Source organism: Sus scrofa, chromosome 18, assembly GCF_054392235.1.
Source record: "Sus scrofa isolate SSC_HxYL_T2T_F1_AM1 chromosome 18, Sscrofa_HxYL_maternal_Yorkshire_Landrace_v2.0, whole genome shotgun sequence".
NCBI classification, from domain to species: Eukaryota; Metazoa; Chordata; class Mammalia; order Artiodactyla; family Suidae; genus Sus; species Sus scrofa.
In genome coordinates, this window is record NC_139400.1 from 43,320,197 (window position 1) to 43,342,690 (window position 22,494).

Sequence of the window (22,494 nt, forward strand, 5' to 3'; positions counted from 1 at the left end):
GAGTAAGGTGGTCTTCCTCAAACAATGTGTAAACAATTTGGCAATGCTAGATTACCTTCTTGAATTTAACTTGTCATATTTCCTTAGTGATCCATCTATGTTGAAAATAGGTGAAACATAACATTTAGCTATATTTCTATGCCTAGGAATCATATATGGTGAGTACACATGACTCTCGATTTAAGCATTCTAGGGACGGTGTTAGACTAGCCTATATATACATAAATATATAAAGTGAATAACGTCAATTATAAATTTGAATTAAGTTCCTAAGTCAGCATGCTGTGATAAGTAAAATCTGATTTTCTGAGTATCAGCATTCTGTGAGAGTATGAATTGGAGCTGGATCTCTGCTAGGTAACATTGTTGACATATATTTTTGAAAGCAGTGCTGCATAACCAGAATGCATTCCAGTTGAATATAAAACCCCTTAATGGTAGTGAATTTTTCCTGTTCCTTTGTGTTTTTCCAGTGGCTAAGAGCCATACAGTATAAATATATTGAATATAAACAAAAGAAAAGATAGTTAAATGGACTAAGAGATTATAATTTTAATTTCATGCTTGCTGTTATGTAGTATTGCCTTAAAACTTTTTATATAATTATAATAAAAAATAAGAACTGAAATAAGTATCAAAGTGATGCTATATGTACCATAAATCTATTTCACTTCTTTATAAGCAAAAGGGTCACATATGCCTGGCAGTATATTATTACTTGGCTTTGTTGACAGTTACACACCTTGTTCTGCATTGTTTGTGTGCGTTTTTGCATTCAGTTAGACATGCCTATATTCATAAAATTTGGATTTTATTTTGTAGTGTAAATTATAAAATATGTATAGTTTTTTAAACATTGTTTTTTGTAAAGAAAAGTTTTCATTCAAGGTCAGGGGATCGAGGTGATATTCAGAGAGATGTAAACTTTAGAGTTTTATTCTTAATAGGGATAGTTTGCTTTTACATCCACATGCTATCACTAAATTGTAAGTTATATGCTTTGAGTCCTTTCACCAGTGCTTAGTTAATTTTATGTGAGGTTTAGAAGATAACATAGGGAGTATGAAATGCCGTTCTGTTGTTGAGAGCAAATGTCTTTTTTTGTTTTTTCCTCACTGGCAATTTAGATTAAAATTCGAGCAAGTGAATAGGATCATGATTTGCTTTGAGCATCTGTATTTATTCATCTGTAACAAAAATACCTCACTTTAGTGCTCACTTTTAGGTGTCTGTTCAGAGTACTTATTTATTGCAATTTCTCTAAGAAAAATGTTGCTTGCAGTGGGTTCTCAGCTTTACCATATGTTTGTTATAATTCTTCATGCAGATAGGTTTAAAAGAAACATACCAGATACCTGAGCAAGTTCTTGCTGACCTATACAATACCTGCAACCTAATAGGTCATATTTCAGTTCCTATGTTTTTGATAAATAGCCTGGCTCTTAAAAGCTCTGTCCGTGGTGCTGAAACCTCTCATGATGTATGAGCATGTCTTGCTGATAAATTCTAATGTCAGCCTCTCTGTGATAGTGATTCATCAGGTTGTAAAATTTGTGTTTGGGAAACACATGGAATTAGCAAGTTTCATATTTTGGTTGTGTTAAAATTAACACAATTTGTCCTTCAGTTTTAAAGAGTTCATAACCATTACCTTCTAACATTGTCAAAAACAGCTAGAATTTAATTAGAAATCGTCAGTGTTGTCACAAAAGCAAATGTCTAGTAGTAACAATTAAATTGATATGACCGAAGTGCTAGAAATGTTTACAGGCCAGTGACATGTTGATAATAAACAGCAAGATACTGTAAGAAAAGTTAAATACTTGATGATGAATAGATAGAGCAGCAATTAACATGGAAGCCTTGTAGCTTCATAGAGATAAACAATTTTCCTATACAAAATAAGGCTTATTGCCTTAGTTTTCTTTTTTTTTTTAAACTGTGTCAGGATGTTTTCCTTGTACACAAATACATTTGTTTTGCAGGGCTATGAAGTTTTGTTTTAAATATGACTGAAGCCCTAAACAAATCTTGGTTGTTTTTTTTTTTTTCAGGTAAAATTCTTGCATTTTCTTTTTAAGAGTCTAAAATAATTCATAATGTTATTAGCACTTCTGTTAAATGATTCTCAACTTTTTTGAGCTCTGTCCTTTAGGTGCCTGAAAAGTAGTCATAGAGAAATCAATTATTTTTTTTCTTTTATTCTAAATTAGTCTCAGAAGTTTCTCTTTCATTAGCAAAGCTGTCTTCTTAAATTTCTGTTGAATTCTGGAACTTCTACTATGAATTTATTGTATCTTAAAATTTAAAAATCCCCGCCTTGGGAAAACCCTCATCTCCAAAAATACTAAAATCCATTGTTGTCCTGAGGAAAAGAACCATCCACTTTGATCATAGCAGTCTTTAAGTCAGTTTTGACTAGGTCAGTTGCTATGCGAGCATATAAACCTCTTTCTTTGGGAGTCATGTAGAAAGTCATGTTCTTTCTGAGCTGCATTTGCAACATAGAAAATTATTAGATTATTTGCTTGTTAGTAGTGAAGCTCATTCAGTATTTACAGTCACAGCAAGATTTGAAAATTATACCTAGATCATTTGTCCTATTGAAATTTGGCAGTATTTCCTGAAAAGCAAGCAGCCTGATGTTGGTCTACTACCAATTATTAAAATAAGACTTGCAGTTCCTTAGATATTGGATTTACATTATGTGGACTTAATAATGAAATCCACTGCAAAAGCTGCTTGTTAAGAAAATCTGTAAGTGAATATATATCATTCCCTAGAGGATTTCTTTCTGTCAATAAAGGGTTAAGTACAATATTACTGCCTTTCAAAATTGATAAAGTGCCTTCTAAAATCCATTTTTGTGCATTATAAAAACATTGTTGCATCACCCAGTAAAAATGTCTTACTCTTGATGTTTCAAATTTCATTATAGAAAAACACTTTCTGAAAATATTGTAATTTAAATGATATCTGATCAGATGGTATTTCCCAGAAATTATTCTTTATTTAGAAACAAAAACAAGACAAAAGCAATTAATTTTAATCCAAAATGTATTTTTCCTTATAAAAGAGGTCCACATACTCACTGTGTCTACTCTACAGAATTTGTCCATTTTTATTACACCACGTGTCAATTCAAGTTTATCTGGTCACTGCAAAAAACTCGTGGCTAATATGTGTAATACAACACAGGAGGAGGTATTGCTCAGTTCAACTACTCTTATATACTTAAAAAAAATACAGAAATGTTTTTGTCCACTTTAACGGTAGTCCAGACATAAAAGTTACATGAAAGTTCTAGAAAATGGAATTATTTTATTTGGTTGCCACAGTACCCTTTGAAGCCAGTTAATTAAAATGCTGAACTTGTACATATGTCCATTGGTCAGGAGCAGCACTGATGAAGCTTGAACTTCTTTCTAGAAAGTAAAATTTCTCTGCCTTCTTTAAAAAAGTTCCACAGTTTTGAGTTTTTCTTTGAAGTAGATTTAGTTGGTTGCTTTTAGGACATATGTGTTGGCACACCTATAACAGTTGCTTTCACTTCCAATCCTGTACCTTTTTCTTTGCCTGTTTCCCAGAGGTTGATGAGAGGAGGATAAAGCTCACCGAATGCAAAGGTTGGTTTCTGTAAGTAATTTCTCACGTAGCTATGTCCACCATCACAGTTCATTTCTTGAGAGAGACAGCTGAAAAGACATATTACACCAATAATCCCCAGAAAGCCTCCAAGGCAGGCCATAAATGTTGTGGTGTTACTCTTTTCATATCCTTTTTGATCAGGGTCCAAACTTTTGGTGGTGACATTTACACACTGTTTTCTGCTTTTTTGATAGATAGTGGGGATATCAATACAAATCTTATACTCAGTTGATGGGTTCAGATGAGTGAGATTATACACCTTGACATCAGATGGTATTCGAGCACTTTGGGCAGCACGGGCATTTTCAGTCTTGACAAAGGCTGTCCATTTAACACTGGATTTGAGAATTTTAGAACTTGCTTTCCAAGATACCAGAACCGAATGGGCCTGAACATCTTTTATTTTAATATTCAAGGATCCATTGTTATCCCGGGGAAAAGAGCCATCCACCTTGATCATAATAGACTTCAAGTCAGCACCTACCAGGTTAGTTGCTATGCAGGTATATAAACCCCCTTCTGTTGGGGTGATGCCAGTTATATCTAGTGTGCCTTCAGAATGGACATAGAACTTGTCTGTCAGAGTATTAGGCAAGAGTTTTTTGCCAGAAGGGGTTACCCAGTAGATTTCAGGCTGTGGCTCTGCAGTAGCTCTGCAGTGTAAGGAAACATAGCTCCCAGCTTCTAAATCCAGATTAGATGGAAAACTTTCAGGAGCTATAAGAGGGAGACAAATTTCCATCATTTCCCTAAAATGCACCTGCCGAACATTCTGGCCTTGGAATTCAGGTGGGTCCACACAAAACAGTGAATCCGGCTCCATAAATCGAATGTTGGTTTTGTTCATATTAATCCAGCGGATGACACAGTCACACCTGATGGGATTGCTGTGAATGCTGATTTCCTTGAGGTTCGGCAGAGACTCAACTGTACCGTGGTACAGGGCACTGAGGGCATTGCTGTTAAGCATGAGTGATTCCAGCTTGGGTAGCCTGAAAAATGCATTGGGGTGAATATAAGACAACCTGGGGTTGTTAGTAGCTTCTATTTTTCTTAAATCTGGCAAGTTATCCACAGCAAGACTGTCGATGGAAATCAACTCAGGCATATTATTTATCCCCAACTCTTTTAAGTGTAGCATATTGCTAAAATCACCCCTCCGTATTCTATTAATGGGATTTTTATTTAGATCCAAAAATTTGAGGTTTACCACTTTTTGAAGGGCAACATGGGGCACTTTAATAAGCCTGTTGTCATAAAAAGAGATGCTTTCTAAGTTTTCAAGTCCAACCAAGGCATTATCTGGTATTTCTGTGAGGTTTATACCAGCTATAACCAGGCTGCGAAGATTGATAAGAGGCTTAAAGTTCATGTCTTTGATTCGGATGATTGGATTTTCCCCTATCATCAGAATCTCCAGATTGGGAAGAGCATCAAACCACTTACTGTTGATCATCTGCAGTCTATTTGAATTGAGATGAAGTCGAAGAAGATTATCTAGGCCAATAAAGGCTCCAGGTGAAATTGTAGAAAGCAAGTTGTGATTAATATAGAGTTCTTGTAAGTTGCTCAGTCCAGACAGACATTTTTCAGGCAGCTCAGTAAGTTTGTTTTCCTCTAGGTACACAGAGAGAAGCTGAGGCATCTTTTTTATATTAATATTGGTGACTGAAGATAAATTGTTTTGCGATAAGTCCAGGCCAGTAAGGTTGACTGGAAAGTCTATGGAGGATTCAATTTTTGCAATATTGTTAGTCTGTAAGAGCAGAATCTGTGTGTCAGCAGGCAATCTGGCTGGGAAATTTAAAAGACCTAAATCATTACAGTCCACTGTTGATGCTTCCATATAAATGGATCTAGGTGTAAACCAGGGCCGGATTTCACATGTACATAATTGTGGGCAATCTGCTTTTTTATCTACAGCTTGTACTAGTGTAGTGATAGCTAGGCCAAGTAGCACATGAATTTGGAGTGGCAGGTCCTTCATCTTAGCTTTCTTCTTCAGAAATTTAATGGGCCCTTAAGGATTCCACGGTCACTGCTAGTAAGATCAGTAAAAGCTGATTGATAAGGAAAATAGTTGCATTTGTCAAATGACGAATGCCATAGAACTGCCGAGTTTCTCTTCATGGAAATAACTGCCAGTGCCACAATTGCATTGTCCAGAAATGTCATGCATATTGAAAAAAAGGTTCCTAGCTCCTTTATGATAGAATTTTGATATACTTTTTGAAGATGGAGTATGTATAAATGGTCACAGGAAATTAAGCAATTCATTTATTTAGGAGGAGAATATTCAAATCCCATGCTTGTTCAGTACTTGCAGGAATAGCAGCATGATGCTCACTATAATAAAATAAAATAGAAAAGAAACAAAGAAGAATTAGTCCAAAGGAAAAAAAGGCAATATCCATTAACTAATTGTGGTTATCTTATGTACGACATTCTTAGTTTATAATTCATTCAGTATGTTTTGATGACTTCATCCTTGTTATGACTGTCTTTAATGGTTACCGGCCCAGACATTGGATAAGCTGAAGAAATGAATTTTAGAAAACCTAAGTTACATTATACATAATGAATTCACTATCAGAATTTTTCTGTTTTTTTTTTAAGCAATCTTTGTTTATACCTTGTAATTTTATTTATTTGTAGTTCTCTTTGACAGTAATAGAGAAAAAAAAGAAAACCTTTTAGTGACGGCTTTTTAATTTCTCCTAAAACAAAATTTAGAGATTATAAATAAATAATACGGTATAGTTACAATTAAATGAGTTAGCCTGTGATTCCTCAGGTTCCTAGGAGACAACATTTAGAAACAAAATTATGAAATGAACTACAAGTTGTGGTCTTTAGCTGAATTTCCTATTTTCATTCATTCATAGAGTCATTTATTATTCCCTGAGAAGAACCTACATTCCATTAGTCACCTAACAATGAAAAAGTAACTTTATTACATCAGTAAAACAGAAATTTAGATATTCCTTCTTTTAAATGACACCTGGTGTCTTTATGGTAACAATAGGCAACCCCAAACCAAGTTGCAGTTTTGATAGGTACTATATTATGAATACCACAGGACTGCGGTGAGCTCTCCCTGCGAGTGTGCAGGACAGCTGAAGCATGGTTGGGCTGTTCTTCTGAGATATCTTGCACACCAGCAGTAATGGTCTGCTGAAAAATCAGTCTGTGAATACTGTTCTTTCATCTCTGTCCAGTATCGACCTTCCTAATGGCATTGTTGACTGACTAAAATAGATGCTTCAGGGACAGAGATATATGTATTTGGAGACATGGTCTCTATAGAGATAAAACACTTTGGAAATTAAAAGAACTCTTTGTTTCTTTAAACATGTAAAACATTTACAGTCAAAGTCCTACCTCATTTTCCTGTTACCCTTAAGAGGTGTGATAAAACTGGATCATGAAGTTCACATAACTACTAAGTTATCTTGAATTAGATGTCTTTGCTTTTTTAAAAAATTACTTCATCTACTTGCTGATCTAAATCCCTTCCTTTTAAACTCTTCAGCTATTACTCAGTCTGTTTTAAGTAGGCTCTAAGGCCCTTGCGGAAAGAATTTAATACAAATCCATCTTTCCTGAAGATGCCTTATAAATCTTTGGCCCTCCAGGATCTGAAGTCTCTCCTCTCTTTCTCCATGTTTCTTGTCCTCTGCCATTCTCCTGCACGCAGCCTTCTTTCTGCCAATGGAACTGTGGATGCCTCACATTCTTCTCTCTGCCTGGATTGCCTGTTTCTGTCTTTTAAGTTAGTTCTTGCTCTTTTATCAACTCTCTGTTCAAGCATCACCTCTCTGGGAAGCCTTTCTGTATAACCCCTCCCTGCCAGTTCTTAGCCACCCTCCAACATGGTTCCATGGCCCCAGCACATGCCTCTATCAGAATATTTGCTTGGTTCTCTCCCCAACCAGGCACTCACTTCTTAAGAGCATGAGGCCTGCCTGACTGCATCCCCAGCTCCTGGGCATGGTAATTTGAACATAGTAGATGCTCAAGGAACGTTTCTGACAAACTGATACATATATATATATATATATATATATATAAATTGATAAATGTATATATGTATCTTGGCTACCTATAATTTAAGCAGGTTGGTTTACTTTCCTAATTTCAGTATTCAGCTGATTTAACTTGCATAAATCTATTACACAGATTGTGTGTTACTTTTATTACTAAAATCCAAAGATTCAATATGAGTGTCACACAAAAGAACTAGTCTTTAGGGAAAAGTTCATTGGGTATTTTATCTTAGTTGATTCTTTAATGTATTCAGTCAACACTGAATGAACACCTTTTATGTGCCAGTAATTGGGCTAATAGTTGGAGGATAAAAAGGTGACTTGGGTATGATCTCTTCTGTCATAAGTTTTCAGTCTTTTGGGGGGGACACAAGTGAACAGATGGTCACAATTCAATGTCAGAGCTGAAATGGGAGCACATAGAAGAGGCACCTGGAGACAACTTAAAATAGAAATCTGTTGCCTCTCTATTCTCAAATGAAGCAAAGGCCTGGGTACAAAGTCCAAATTCATTTCTACATGTTTCCATAAATCACTCAGTTGCAAGTTGAGATACAATTTCTGCCGAGTAATCAGTTAGTTCCATTTTCTCAAGCAGAGCAAAGAGATGCCCATATTCTCCTATTCTCCTCCATGTTAACCAGAAATGTTAAAGGTGAACATTCTTTTTTTGGGATATTAACCTAATAATGCTCCCTTTTTAAAAAAAAAAAATCTTGTATTTTCTTTAATTTATATTTATGTTTAATTAGAAACTCTTTTCTGACCTTGGTTTTTCATTTCGACATAGCCATGTGCCAGAAACAACCATATTTGAACTACATATGTTCTGGAAGCTTTTGAAAATGAGGAGAGTTCTTAAAGTGGTGAACAAATGCAAATTTAATTTCTTCTGTCCATATGAAGGCATTATCAATATGGGAAGCAAAACAGATGATATGTAAATTTTGCCTTTCTTGATTGTAATATTGATTTTTTTCCTCATGTCTTTGGAAGTGATTATGATAATTTCACTAATGGATTATCTGGCATGGATCATTTGCAGGATAGTAAGGAAGTAATAATATCTTTCATCTTAGTATTGGATTGTTTCAAAGCCCTATTTCATTCATTGTTTACTTTATATTAATAATGACCTTAAAAAGATTGGAGAGGGACTTTAATCCCCATTTTTTTGGGTAAGGTTACCAAGGCCCAACTGCCCGAAATCACACAAGTATTAATTGATGAGGTGAAATTAGAACCCAGGTTTTATCTTTAGGCCTGCAGTTCTTTCTAGGAAGCCACATCCCATACATATGTAGAGATGTGATGAAATCACTTTGACAGAAAGGTAGTGTAGTGTAGTGATTTATTTCTTAGGAAGGGCTGGCATCCTCTTTGTCTTCAGCTTTTCAAATTTAAAAAATTAATTTTATCAATCTGTTAATAGTGACTGGGGTGTGATTCACACTAACCAAACTCACAAGGGTTAAAACCCAAGTGCTATTACAGTACCATGAAAAATATGACTATCAATAGAGTACTGATACCTGAATCTTCTGGCCAGTGCTTTTGCTCTATTTTTAAAATGTGCTTGGAAATACAAGTTATGAATAGTAGTTTGTGAATGTAGAATCAGAGGCAGGGAAGATATGTTAGAGTCCTTAATTATCATCGTCATCAGAAATGATAGCCTGACACACTTGCTTTAGTGAAGAGCATATGGTCAGGAAAACAGGAGCTCTCGAGTCTCATGGCCCTTAGCATGACCTCAGTCCCCAAATACCTATGCTGGGGAGCTTTTCCTGGATTCATTCTTGGTCATCTCTCACCTGTGTCATGATAGTCATTTGGTTACAGTTCTTTTTTCCCTTATTGGGCATAATTATTAGTATATTATTGCTAGACATTAGATTATTATACTATTTCCTTATTAGATATAAGAGTATTAGATTATTTTCTTACTAGATTTTGAGATGATTATTTTTAGGATCAATGTTCAGGTTACTTTTGACTTGGTTATTAGTACATTTGATTGGTTGCTTAGCACCTAGGCCAATATACAGGTCATTAAAAAAATGTTTGCTCAATGATAACTTACAATTATGATTGTGTATAATTTGTTGGATGATAGCATATGAAATAGTAATAAAAAAGACTTTTTTCCTTACATAACTTACAATAAACAACATGGAAAAAGATATGCCCCCAGAATTTTGCAGAATTTTTTGCTTATTATTTAATGGTTAAAAAAATTGAAGTATCCCTGTTATACTGCAAATGAATGGGTGTAAAGTAAATGGCATGTAGAGCTCTTCTTTAAAATAAAGTAAGCCATGCACAAGTAAAACTTAATGACAGTGGATGCATTTTCATTAAATGATTTCCTGTTGTTAAGGTACACATTCATATAGGTGGTCATATTAAGCAGCTAAGAACCAACCCGTAATTAACACTTGTTCTTTTCTGTTGTTTTTTCATGTAACACTATTTTATAAAGTCATTTTGGATCCTCTTTTATTTTTCAAAGCAAGAGACTCTCTCATATATTAAAGCAAAATAAGTTATAATTGTATATTATACAAGTTCAGAAGATACTACTAATGAAATGTCACTAGGAATGAAAACCGACGTCTCAATGAAATGTATTCTATAAAGGCTCTTTTAAATGACTTGAATGAATGACTCATACGAGTTCACAGTCAGCCCTCATTATAACTTATCATCTATCTACTTTTTCCACCCATTTGTCCATTTGATTTTTCAGTAAATATTTGCTGAGAGCCTACTGCATCAGTCACTGTGCTTTCATTTCTATTCTTTATACTTTATAAGATTTTAGAAAGCCTTATAAAGGTTAAATATGACTTTTTAAATATTTTTAAATAGGAAAGGATAAATAGGATTTTTTTTCTTTCACAGAGTATAATTTGGCAGTGAACATAAGACTTTTAGTTTTTAGGGGTGGATTCAAAAAACTTATTTTCTTTTTAAATTTAAAAAGAATTTTAAGATGGGGAATTTATCTAATGCATATGTCTTTCTCTGCTTTCTGAATTTTTCTCACAGTATCTTTAATTTTTTTGTTGGCTTCCTCATGTAGATTTTGCCTGAGGGAGAGTCAAAGGTTTGAAGTGTTATATATGTTTAAATTAAACAAATAATATGTGCATAATTAGACTGAGGCCAGCAGCATGAAACCTCCCAGTTTATGCCATTAGAAAGAAAGTGATTTTAAGAATCCTCATATCTTATGATTTTTTTAATGCCTCTGGACATGCATAACTTTAGATTTATTTAATGTAAAAATAGAAATCATTTCCAGATATAATTATATGTGGGTCTTTTGAGAGCAAAGGCTACTTTTCTTTTGATTAAAAGATTTTTAGCTTCTTCTGTTTTTCTGTTTATGAAACCTTGCCCAGACACCTCCTTTTTGGCAGGCACTGTTGCAGCCACTGGAAACTCAGTGATAAATAAGATGAAATACCTGTTCACCAAGTTCTCAGTTATTGAAGGAGTAAATAGCAGAGGATGCTGCACAGTAGAGTTGACTTGTTATAATAATAGTATGTGCACTGCCTTGTGGATGCACAAAGGAAGAGGAATGCTTAGTTCTATCCGTCCAGCAGAAGCAACCTGAATGTTCTGTGTTCTTTTATGATGCTTATAAAATCAACTGAAGTAGTAGGGAAACACGTGGGCAAGAAGATTTAAAATCCACTATCTTTCAGATGAGTTTTTGCAATCCTAAAGCATAAGAACAAAGTGTAGCTTCTTCCCTGTACCTCATTATGTGTATTATAAAGACTACAGAGTCTGAAGAAGAGAAACATTTGGATGCTGAAGTTCAAAAATTGTTAAAGATAGGAGGTTGCTATGGCTACATTAAAGCCCAGTTTTTCCTTTTCTTCTATAGCAAATTGCTAGCTAAGTTCATTTGTATAAAGAACTTACATTCTATTCTCCCATTATCTGACTTTATATTCCTTTGTTGTAAGATTCAGTCTTTCTTCAATTCTAATTGAAGGTTCTGTATCCCAAAGGTATTGTTGTGGTATGCTAAATGCATCTCTATAAAAGGCTATTCTTTTTCCCTTGGGGAATTTTTATTTTCCATTTTTCAAAACTTATTAACTGTTTAAAGTTGTATGCCACCTTTCAGAGAATGGATAATGGTGACTATTTAGAATAGTTTAATGAATCCTACTTAAAATATTTATCTGTTCATAAAAAATTGATATGGGGTAGAAATTTTGCTCTGCGTTATGAATCATGGGTCAGGTTTACTAGGTTTTGTGACTGTAGATAGGACACTTCACTTTCCTGTGCCTCGTTATCAGTCATTAACATTTAGAAATTAGTTACATGATCATTACAGTCTCTTACCTTCTAAACTTATATGAAACTGCTGTGAACATGAAAGATGTTTTAAAAGATGTCTAAAAAATAGCTGTGGGTAAGCTGACTTACACTGTTTTAACGATTGCATTTAATTGATCACTAGCCTATATTTAGTACTATACTCCTATGTCATAAATACATTAGGGTCCCTGAGTTTTAGTCATTATGGGGCTTTTAGATGCTATCAGATGACTTGCCATTATTCCTATTTCATTCTATGTTTATATCTAGTGGTAGTAAATGAGGAAGATAGTTACTTGATTCATCATATTATAACAAACTAACTACTGGGTAAGTAAATTGCCTGGATCAGATCCCTTGATGGAATAAATGGACCAAAAGTGAGTTGCCAGTAACTATTAATATTGACATATAAATAGTATATCCAATGTGATTATTTTTTATCAATTTGAAAGACATGAATTTTTATAATATCAAAGTTTCAGCCACCTGAGTAAATTTAGTATCATACAAATTAACATATTTTTGATGTCAAAGAAATTTTTAGCTAGAAATGGGCATACAGAGCTATCGATTATCAACCCCATCTCAATTATGAGGCCCTTTGTTGAAATAAAGTCTCACCTAGATTCTCAGTAAGTCAAACGTAGGAAAGCTCTCTTCTGGTTAATAGATCCTTAACATGGGAGACGGGATGTTGGAGGAGAGTGTAGCATCAGGAAAGATCTAGATGGTACCCAGCTTGGCCTTCTTGCCCACACTCTTCTTGAAAGGGCTGCAAAGACCTTAGTTTTCTGAACCATTTGTCCATTTCCATCCTTTCTTAGAAATGAGGTGATGGGGGCCCCCAGGTGAAATGACTCATTCAAAGTGGTTCATACTAGAGGAGTGTTAAAAATTTGGAGAGGACTTTAGGCCTTCTTTCTAAGGCAAATTCCCCTGTTATCTCAGTCTAAAGGCCTGCCCCAGGGGCATCTGTTCCCCTTGGCCTGGAATAAATCCTAATTGGCCCCCTCTCCTTTCAAGGTGGGAAGAATCCTTAAGTGTGGTCTGATAGCACTCAACTCTGTGGGAAGTGTTGGTTGCATGAGGGGTGGGGCCGGCAAGAAGGAAGTGTTCAGGGGGAGGGTGGGTGTGGCAGGAGCAGTTAGTAACAATACATCAATGGCACACTTGCCTGGTGTAGAGACCAGTGGTCTCCTGCCTCTTGTGAGTTCTCGCAGGTCATCTCTTTCCGTAGATGCTAATATCATCTTTAATTTTCACATGTGGCCAAAAAGTTAAGTCTTGCTAGTCAACAGTCCTTCAGATTCAGATCCCCTTATTTCGCCTCTAAATCCTGTAAACCACTGTTAAATTAATTAAACAAGGAGGCCATTAACTGATAGGCCGCCACAGCATTAGAGTCCTATGTAAGCAAACTGAAATCTAAGTCTGTAAATGCCTCAAGGTTACAAGATCAAAATGCTGAGGACAGCCATTCACAAACAGCCAACTAGGTTTCAAGCTTCAGCCAATCAATAATTCCCTTCCTTTGCTACCCCATTTTCTCTGTCAAAGCCTCTGCCTGGGCTCCTGCCAGTGGAGCCTCTTAGCCACATCCACTTCGGCTTCACTCTCTTCAGATTGGTTTTTGCTCAAATAAACATGTTAAATCTTAGTATTCCTCGGTTTATCTTTCACTACCACCAAACTCTACTTCCTCTGACGTGTTTATTAGCATAACCACTTATCTCACTAACTATGCGGAAAGTTACTTCCTACAACTGGATGTGTCCACTGGGTTTTGTTGTTTGTGTCTTCTTCTCCGACAGAAAAGTTTTTCTCAGATGGAATTGAAAACGCAGTTAAGCGTTGCAGAAGGGGAACTAGAATAAGAAAATCTGTTTTCTAGGCCTAGTTTTGCTGTGCGATTCAGATACATCACATTGCTCTCTGAGTCTTAGTTTCCCATAAAATGTAGGGTTTGGACATAATTTTCACTATTACTTCCAAATTGATTATTAATGTTCTAGGAAATCCCATAAAGATTTATTTTTGTTGTTGTTTTGTTTTTTTGTGGGTTTCCCCCCCTCTTTTTTTTTTTTTTTTTTTTTTTTTTTTGTCTTTTTGCCATTTCTTGGGCCACTCCCATGGCATATGGAGGTTCCCAGGTTAGGGGTCGAATTGGAGTTGCAGCCGCCGGCCTACACCAGAGCCACAGCAACGTGGGATCCGAGCCGCGTCTGCAACCTGCACCACAGCTCATGGCAACACCAGATCCTTATCCCACTGAGCAAGGCCAGGGGTCAAACCTGCATCCTCATAGACACTAGTCAGGTTTGTTACCACTGAGCCACTCCGGGAACTCCAAGATTTCTTACAGTCAGTAATGTAGAGCCTCTGTTTTTTTTGAGTGAACTTGTTTTTGTTATTGTACTGAATTTACATACTAAAATATATGCAATGAATACCAATACATTTAATGGATACTATCTTTGAGAATGGTTTCCTTAGAAATTTTGAGATACTCAAATCAGATATTTTGAGATTCTCAAACTGGCTAAATTCTCTTTTATCATTATGATAGGAATAGCTATAGGTAAAAAGAAAAGATTAGGGGAGATCTGATACTGTCTTACGTCCTTATTATATGCAGAACATTCTATTTGAACAGAGACTATTAGTGCAGCTCTTAAACAAGTTTTGTACTATTTTCAACCCTCATGAAACGAGGCTCAGCTGACTCCCTTAGATTAAAATGTAGGCCTTGGAATGAATTTCTTTTAGAGAAACCAGGAGTAACTTAAATAGCACAATTCCTTTTTTTTTTTTTTTTTTTTCCTCCCAAATCTTAAAATATGCTTTGGCCAGATTTTGAGGGAGTCTTTGGACTTTTTATCTTTTTCTTCTGCTGTTTTCAGAATTTGGGGCTTGTGCTATGTGGGGAGATCCATAGGGATTAAGTAAAATAGGATCAGTATAGTTTTCTTGAAAAAATAATTCCAAATATGGCACCCCCAAACAGCAGATTTGTGGAAGCTCGTTACAGCACAGCTACAGTCAGGAGGGGTAACTTGTGGTACAAAATTTCCTCATTTATAATTTTCTTTTAGAGGGTGGGGAGTGCCATCTGAGTCTCAGGAGTGTTTCACTCTGGTGCCTGATTTCTGCAGACTTATGCATTTCCAGCTTCTCGTAATCGTGTCATTTCTCATTGTGAAAAGAATTCTGATTTGTATTTACTTTTAATTACAGTTTTTGCTCAACTGAGCACTTCATTAATAGCATGATATTTGAAGTTGATTTTTGTACATAATTAGCAAATGATATTTGCTATACAAATGATATTTCTAAGCCAGAACTTGTTCTGCCTATTTATGCTTGTACTTCTTCTGTGAGACTCATTCCATGTATTGAGGAACGTAGATTTATAATGTAGCATAACAGTACTTCTCTCAATATTGTGTGAGAACCAATGGAATTTGATTGGCTGATTTGCTTTTTTAATTTCCTTTTTGTCATTCCCTTGTTATTTAGCATGTGTATAGTCCCAAGTGTAGGTGTCTGTGGGGAAAATCATTCATTTATGCATTAACCTTAACATTCACTCCTCTTAGATTGATGTATCATCATCTTATTTTCCAAGGTGGAAAACAGATTAATGGAAAATTAGCTTCAGGTTTTAGCTGAACCATAGATCTCTCTCTGGGTGATTAATAGTAGTTGAGCATCAGGGTATTGTGAAAACTTTCAGACCCAAGAACTAGGAGACCTCATGACCGTGAGGGACTTCGTTTTTATAATGAGAGGCCCCTTCAAGTGCTATAATTACATAATGTTTTGCAATAATCTTAAATAAGATCAGAAGTGCTTCAATGTATTTTCTGAGCAAACATTACTGAACAGATACTGATGGCATTTACATGGAGAGTTGATGATATTTTCAGGTTTCATCATGTTTATTCACATGTTTTACAAGTGAATAAACATATTACTGAACAGATACTGATGGCATTTACATGGAGAGTTGATGATATTTTCAGGTTTCATCATGTTTATTCACATGTTTTACAAGTGTGTCAAACTATGGTCTATAAATAGGGCAGTAATTTTACTAAGAATCAGAAGTAATCTATAAAATGATTCTTATGATCTGTGTAATTCACAGCGAATCTGGATTTTTTTTTTAACTCGTAGGTCAGGAACAATTTATATTTGTATAAAAATAATTACTCTCTTTGCAAAATGTGTATGTGCATACACACATGTGTGTTAGTTCAGAAAATGCCCATTGTGATTTAATAAAGTTGTATACTCCCATATCCCATTTGTTCCTATCAGTAGATATTTTGGGTAACTGATTTAGTTTAGGCATTGATTTGTATTTGAATATTTTCATGTGGGTAGAGAAGACAAGTCTTCCTAAATAAACTTTCCTTTTTCTCTTGATACTTTCATTTCCTAAAAGCTTGTTCTTGCTATCCAGTTCTAATTTATTAGTGAAGTTAGTGCAGTGGGATGATGTGTAAATGATGCCATCCTTTTATCTCCAGAGGCATTTCCAGCTACATTTGGACAGTTGCTAGAGGCTAGCAACTCCTGTGATTGTATGACGTGAGAAATACTTGGAGATCCCGTTGTGGTGCAGTGGTAACAAATCCGGCCAGTATCCTGAGGATGTGGATTCGATCCCTGGCCTCACTCCGTGGGTTCAGGATCTGGCATTGCCATGAGCTGTGGTGTAGTTCACATATGCGGCTTGGATCTGGCATTGCTGTGGCTGTGGCATAGTCTGGCAGTTACAGTTCTAATTCAACCCCTAGCTTGGGAACTTCCATATGCCATGGGTGCAGCCCTAAAAAGCAAAATGAACAAACACAACAAAAAAGAAATACTTATATGGTACCTTGCAGTATAATGATTTGAAAATGCATGTCTGATAAAGATGTGCTTTCAATTAATTATCCTCCATTTCAGATGAAAACATTGGGGGTCATTTTCTAGATAATTCAAGAAATTTTTAAGTATTTTTCTTCTTCATTGGAAGGCAGCCAAATACCGTAACCTAAGTCTTTGAAGTCTCCATTTCAGAAGACCGTCCATCTCCCTGGTGTAGTTAAAAGAAATACAGAGTGATTCCAGCTTGAGCTGATCCTGTGGACCAGGTGCATGTATGCTGCCCTGGGCCTTCTGATCACAAGCACTGCTGTCCCTTGGGTCTTATACCTGGGAGGACATGATAGGCATATAAACCATCCCCACCAAAAAAAAAAAAAGAAAAAAAAAGTGTGATCTATATTTATTTCCTCAAGTACAAGTAAATGCTTTCATAGTGATCTCAGGAGGGTTGGTTTTTGAAGCAGAGACATGCCCTAAAAGGATGGCAGGAAAAAGATTTTCATCATGTTTGTGTTCTTTCATTAGCTCAGTTAGGCAGAACAGAAAGTCAGTTTGTAAAGAAGATAAGGAAGCCTCTGAACAACAGTCCAATGATGTACTACCGCTAGAGAATGAAGAATATTTTGGTTGCAATATTATTACAGAAAACACAGCATCACATTTCAGCAAAGAGTATTCCTCTGACAAGAACTCAGAGTGCACGATCCCTGGGTAGTTCAGCTTCTGTTCTGCATTCAATAAAATAATTGGTTTTCATTGCTATTAAACAAAACAGCATGAATACAAGTGTTTTGTATTTTCACTAAGAATTTTGAAAATAAAACATGTTTTGAAAGGAATTGAAATGAGCTCCTATGGTCAAATGATTTCTTCAAATGCAGTGAACAAGGGGATGAATCATAGCACCACATTTCGGGTGTGTCAAGGGTCAGTGCTTGTCTGCTATGACTGCAATGATGGATGATGCTTTCTGTGACTGTAACTGAGGGATAATTTGATAATACAGATACGGTCTGTATTATTAGTTCCTTATAATGAGTGTGGAGTTGCTTGTCTATTTTCATTTACAAAGCAAACTAGATTTCCCTCATGCTCTACGACTTCTCCCTTATACTCTTGTCAAACTGTTTAAGACCACAGTGCTGTATTTGAGCCCAGGGGCTACAAGACAGATTTCAAAACAGAGCAATAATAGAAACCCAACTGAAAGCTTGCAAAACCCTTTCCGAATTTGGTTTTGAGTTTCAAAAGTAGCCATCTAAACAAGGTATGGGGAGAGGGGTTCACACCTGTGCCCATGTTTGTGCATCTTTCATTAAGAAGAAGCTCATTACTGCATGGGCCAGGGGCTCTTTCTCTAACCTCGTGTGGACAAATGATTATCATGAGATGACATGGCTGTACTTTGAGAAAGCCTGAAGGAGCAGACAGTGTTAGTTCATGATATACCGTTAAGACAGTGAAGCTTTATTACTTAACTCATGTGTAGAAATAAAAAGTACTATATGACACTTAAAGCTTTAAGTTTCCTTCTTCCTGTCACTTATAACCACTGAACTTTCCAGGAGCCTCCCAAGAGCTCTTTACTTGGCATTAATTATGTGGGACTACCGGAAGTGAACAACCTCGTAAGATTTGGTTGCCTAAAACCTTGAATTTATTTAAAATGATTATCGACACAGGGGACACAATTTGATTCACATCATTACCTACTCATCATGGGCTTTATGATGTATTCTACTTTAATAAGTTTCCAGTAATATCTAACCACCATACCATTTAAGGGTTAGGCTGCATTTGGGTAATGAATGGTGGATATGAGGTGCCCCAAAACACTGACGTAAAAAAAGGAAATAAGTATTACCTTTAAGTAGTGATCAGAAAGGATCAAAGTTAAAGGAGGAAGAGTAAATGGACACATCTTTGAAAGGGAAAGTAGTGCAATTTGTGATGCCTACAAATTTTAGTTTTACATTAATGGGCAGTATAGTTCCTTGCTAACATATCTTCTCTTACAACAGGTACCTCACAAAGAGCTTGGGCAATACTCCAACTTATGCATCTTTTTTTGAGGTTGTACTTTAGCTAAAGAACCAGTCCTGGAAAGGATTCTAAATATTAATTGAGAGAAAGGGTTCTTTCAAAGCAAAGTTGTAAATTTGCATCCACTTTACACTTAAAAGCCCAGTATTCATCTCATGTATAGGTTAAGTGAAAAACTAGGTGACACATCATCTGTTTAGAAGAATTTCTTAATAATGATAAACTCCATAGAAAATTTAGTAATACACTTCAAACTATCATTTTAGGCTAAGAAAAGCAAATAGTTTTGCGTTGTGTTATAGCAGCTTCACAGGGTAGGATTTAATATGTTTTAAATTTTTTTAAAATGACTTTTATTTTTTCTGTTAGTTGGTTTACAGTGTTCTGTCAGTCTTCTACTGTACAACAAAGTGACACATACATACTTACATTCACACATACATACTTACAGTCACACATACATACTTACATTCTTTTTCTCACATTATCCTCCATCATGCTCCATCACAAGTGACTAGATATAGTTCCCAGTGCTATACAGCAGGACCTCATTGCTTATCCATAATTTTGATTGCTGGATTTGAGTTTTGAGAAGACACTTTCCCTTCACAGAGTTGCATGCTTCAAAATCTAGAATCCTTTAAATTTTACCAGGGACATACACCAAAATTTACTATTCCCATGTGCCCAAAGAGAATTATTTTGTAAAGTAAGTTTTTTACTTGTGTACTTATGTAATTTTCTACCTGTGTTGTAGAAATAGCTCATATTGCTCAGCTAAGAATTATTTAACATTAATTGCATGCTATGGAGCAGCTTTCTTTGAGGCCTGAGAGTTTTTTGTATTCCATATATGTGTGTGTGTGTGTGTGTATATATATATTTTTTTTTTTTAATTAATTAATTAATTTATTTTTTGCCTTTTTTTAGGGCCACACCTGCTGCGTATGGAGGTTCCCAGGCTAGGGGTCTAATAGGAGCTACAGCCTATGCCATAGCCACAGCAACGCCAGATCAAAGCCACGTCTGCGACCTACACCACAGCTCATGGCAATAACGGATCCTTAACACACTGAGCAAGGCCAGGGATCAAACCCGCAACCTCATGGTTCCTGGTCGGATTCATTTCCGCTGAGCCACAACAGAAACTCCCGTTATGTATATTTTTCGTATCACACTTACATTTTAGATATTTTCTTCAAGTATAGCCATGTGGTAAATCTAGATCAAATCACTAGGGAGTCAGAGTTTAAGATCTAAATGCAAATAGAATAAATTTTGTGTGATTTCTCTTAACTGCAGCACATGCCACTGGTTAGTAAGATATCTTTGTGATTATCTTTGGTATTGCGTATGATTTCTTGGAAGGTATGGTTTTGTTTCAGTGAATGAAAACTACCCTCAAAATATGAGAAGAAAACTGTGTCAGGGTGATGAAAAATATGGAGTTGAAAATTCCAGTTTTAATGACTGATTCCTAGCAATTGTGTGGAGAAGCATAGATTGAAAAAGTATGTAATTTTCTCTAATATGAACTTAATTCCAATATTCATGGATGGATAAGGTCTTTGATGCTTTACTTATACTTTCATGTTTTACCATAGTCCTGATCCTAGCAATTCTTCAAGGACCTTATAATTTCCATGGATTTTTAAATTTCTTATCATATACATAATAACAGCAATAAATAACAAAAAGAATGAAAGCAATGGCAGTCGTAGTATTACATTGCAGGAAAAATGACATTTTCATATATGTCCTTATTTGATTCCCAGAATAATTCTGTCAGCATGTTCTATTTTACCCACTTAGCAGGTGAGTGAGGCTCAGAGAGACTTAGTGAGTTGGTCACAGTCAACATGCTGGTAATGATGGTTCCTGAGCTTGATCCCAGATCCCTGACTCCATGCTCAGTCATCTCTCTGTCCGACTGTGCTTTGTGAAGCTTTGTGTTATAGACACCTAAGTACATGGATGGCCCTTTTATTAGTTGTTCATAAAGCATTCTCAGGTCTACACCAATGTCTTACTCACCTCATAAGCATACACAAGGGTGAATAGTCTTTTTTGCACAATCAAATTAAAAGATAGTTCTTTTTAAAATTTGCAAAGGAGAAGTTGATGGCTCATCACAGAGTTGGCAGTAAACATGTTAAATTGTATTGAAATTATCTTAGACATTTGTTCTTTAATTTTGGCTTTTCATTTTCCTATTTGGTGATAACTTGTTTACAGACCACCTTACCAAAAGTACTGCTTCGGGTCATTGTCCCTGTTTGTTTTCCTTATATAGCATTCGAGACCACTAGAAACTGTTTATTTATTTATTTTTTGTTAATTGCCCGTTTTTTACTACCTCCAACTAGAAAGTTAGCTTTATTAAAACAGTTTCCTATTTTGTTCTCTGCTATGTCTCCAATGCCTCGATAGAAAAGTGCCTAGCTAGTTAAATATCTGCTGACTGACTGAATGAATGAATGCATATTTGTTGTTTTTAATTGTACCTTTCCAAAACAGCATCATAAAAAAAACATTTACTGTACAAGAACTTCATTTGTGACCTTGATTTTGCTGATGAAAGCTGAGTTCTTAACAATAGCGTCTCTGAGTGGAGTATTGAATGTTAACATAAAATTGGCCAAATGAGAAATAAATGTGTATATGTTTTTGATTTGGGAGGCTAAAGAAACTGTTACAAAAGCCACTTTTAAATAGTAGCACCTGTAAAAAATGTAGTTAAATACATATTGCTTAAATCTAATCACAAAGTACCTCTAATCCAATCTCTACCCTCTTAATAGTATCTTAAATAAATCTATCTGGAGAGAACTAATGAAGCTAGTGTTTTGTGAAGATACCTTTTTCACTTACGTTTTCTTTAGCTGGTTTTTACAGATTATGTCTACAGTGGTAGTATACTATAGTGAGACTGTAAGGTATATGGATTATTTCCTTAACGTTTGTGGCGTATAGAAAACCATGTAAATTTGGTCATGATATGTTCTTACTATCTGGAACTGCCACAGATTTTTAAAAAATAATAGAAAATGCTATAATGATGATAAAAAGAATAAGAATTACAAACATTAAGATAATTGCATCTAAGTATTGAGGAAACTCCTCTAGAAAACTGGTTTGGTGTGGCTGGAAGGCAGACCTTGCTCACTGCCAGCTGAGAATGGCCAAATGGGAAGTGGTCATGACATCAACAATCTAAAGTTTTCATCTTTAGTAAGGCCCAAATTGGAGCAAAGAATCTGTGCTGGAATATGAAATTTACAAAAACTCCACTGTGTCTCCCTAAATACATTAGGGCAAACAAACAAACAAACACCCTTGTAAAGAAAGTCATACGCTCTCTGTTAAGGAAAAATTTGATGCACAGTGGAATGATATCTGCTGTTAGTCAAGATTGGTTAAAGATTGTTGGTACCAAGTTGCAGTTGAAGCACCCAGAATCCACGCAACACATATGAAATGAATAAAATGTACTTAAATGTAAGCTCTGTATACTAGATTCTATAATATT

General features: G+C 35.5%; 2 protein-coding genes across 5 annotated transcripts in view; one reads left to right on the forward strand and one right to left on the reverse strand.

The window, feature by feature from the left end:
• The window catches only part of IMMP2L (inner mitochondrial membrane peptidase subunit 2), a 989,629-nt gene that overhangs the window by 415,481 nt on the left and 551,654 nt on the right, over window positions 1-22,494 (forward strand). The gene's annotated exons all lie outside the window — the stretch shown is intronic.
• The window catches only part of LRRN3 (leucine rich repeat neuronal 3), a 39,735-nt gene continuing 20,231 nt past the window's right edge, over window positions 2,991-22,494 (reverse strand). The window contains exon 2 of the mRNA XM_003134770.5: window positions 2,991-5,994. Within this exon, the coding sequence (XP_003134818.1) occupies window positions 3,509-5,635 (2,127 nt within the window). The 5' untranslated portion in view covers window positions 5,636-5,994 and the 3' untranslated portion in view covers window positions 2,991-3,508. The remainder of the gene's footprint in view (window positions 5,995-22,494) is intronic.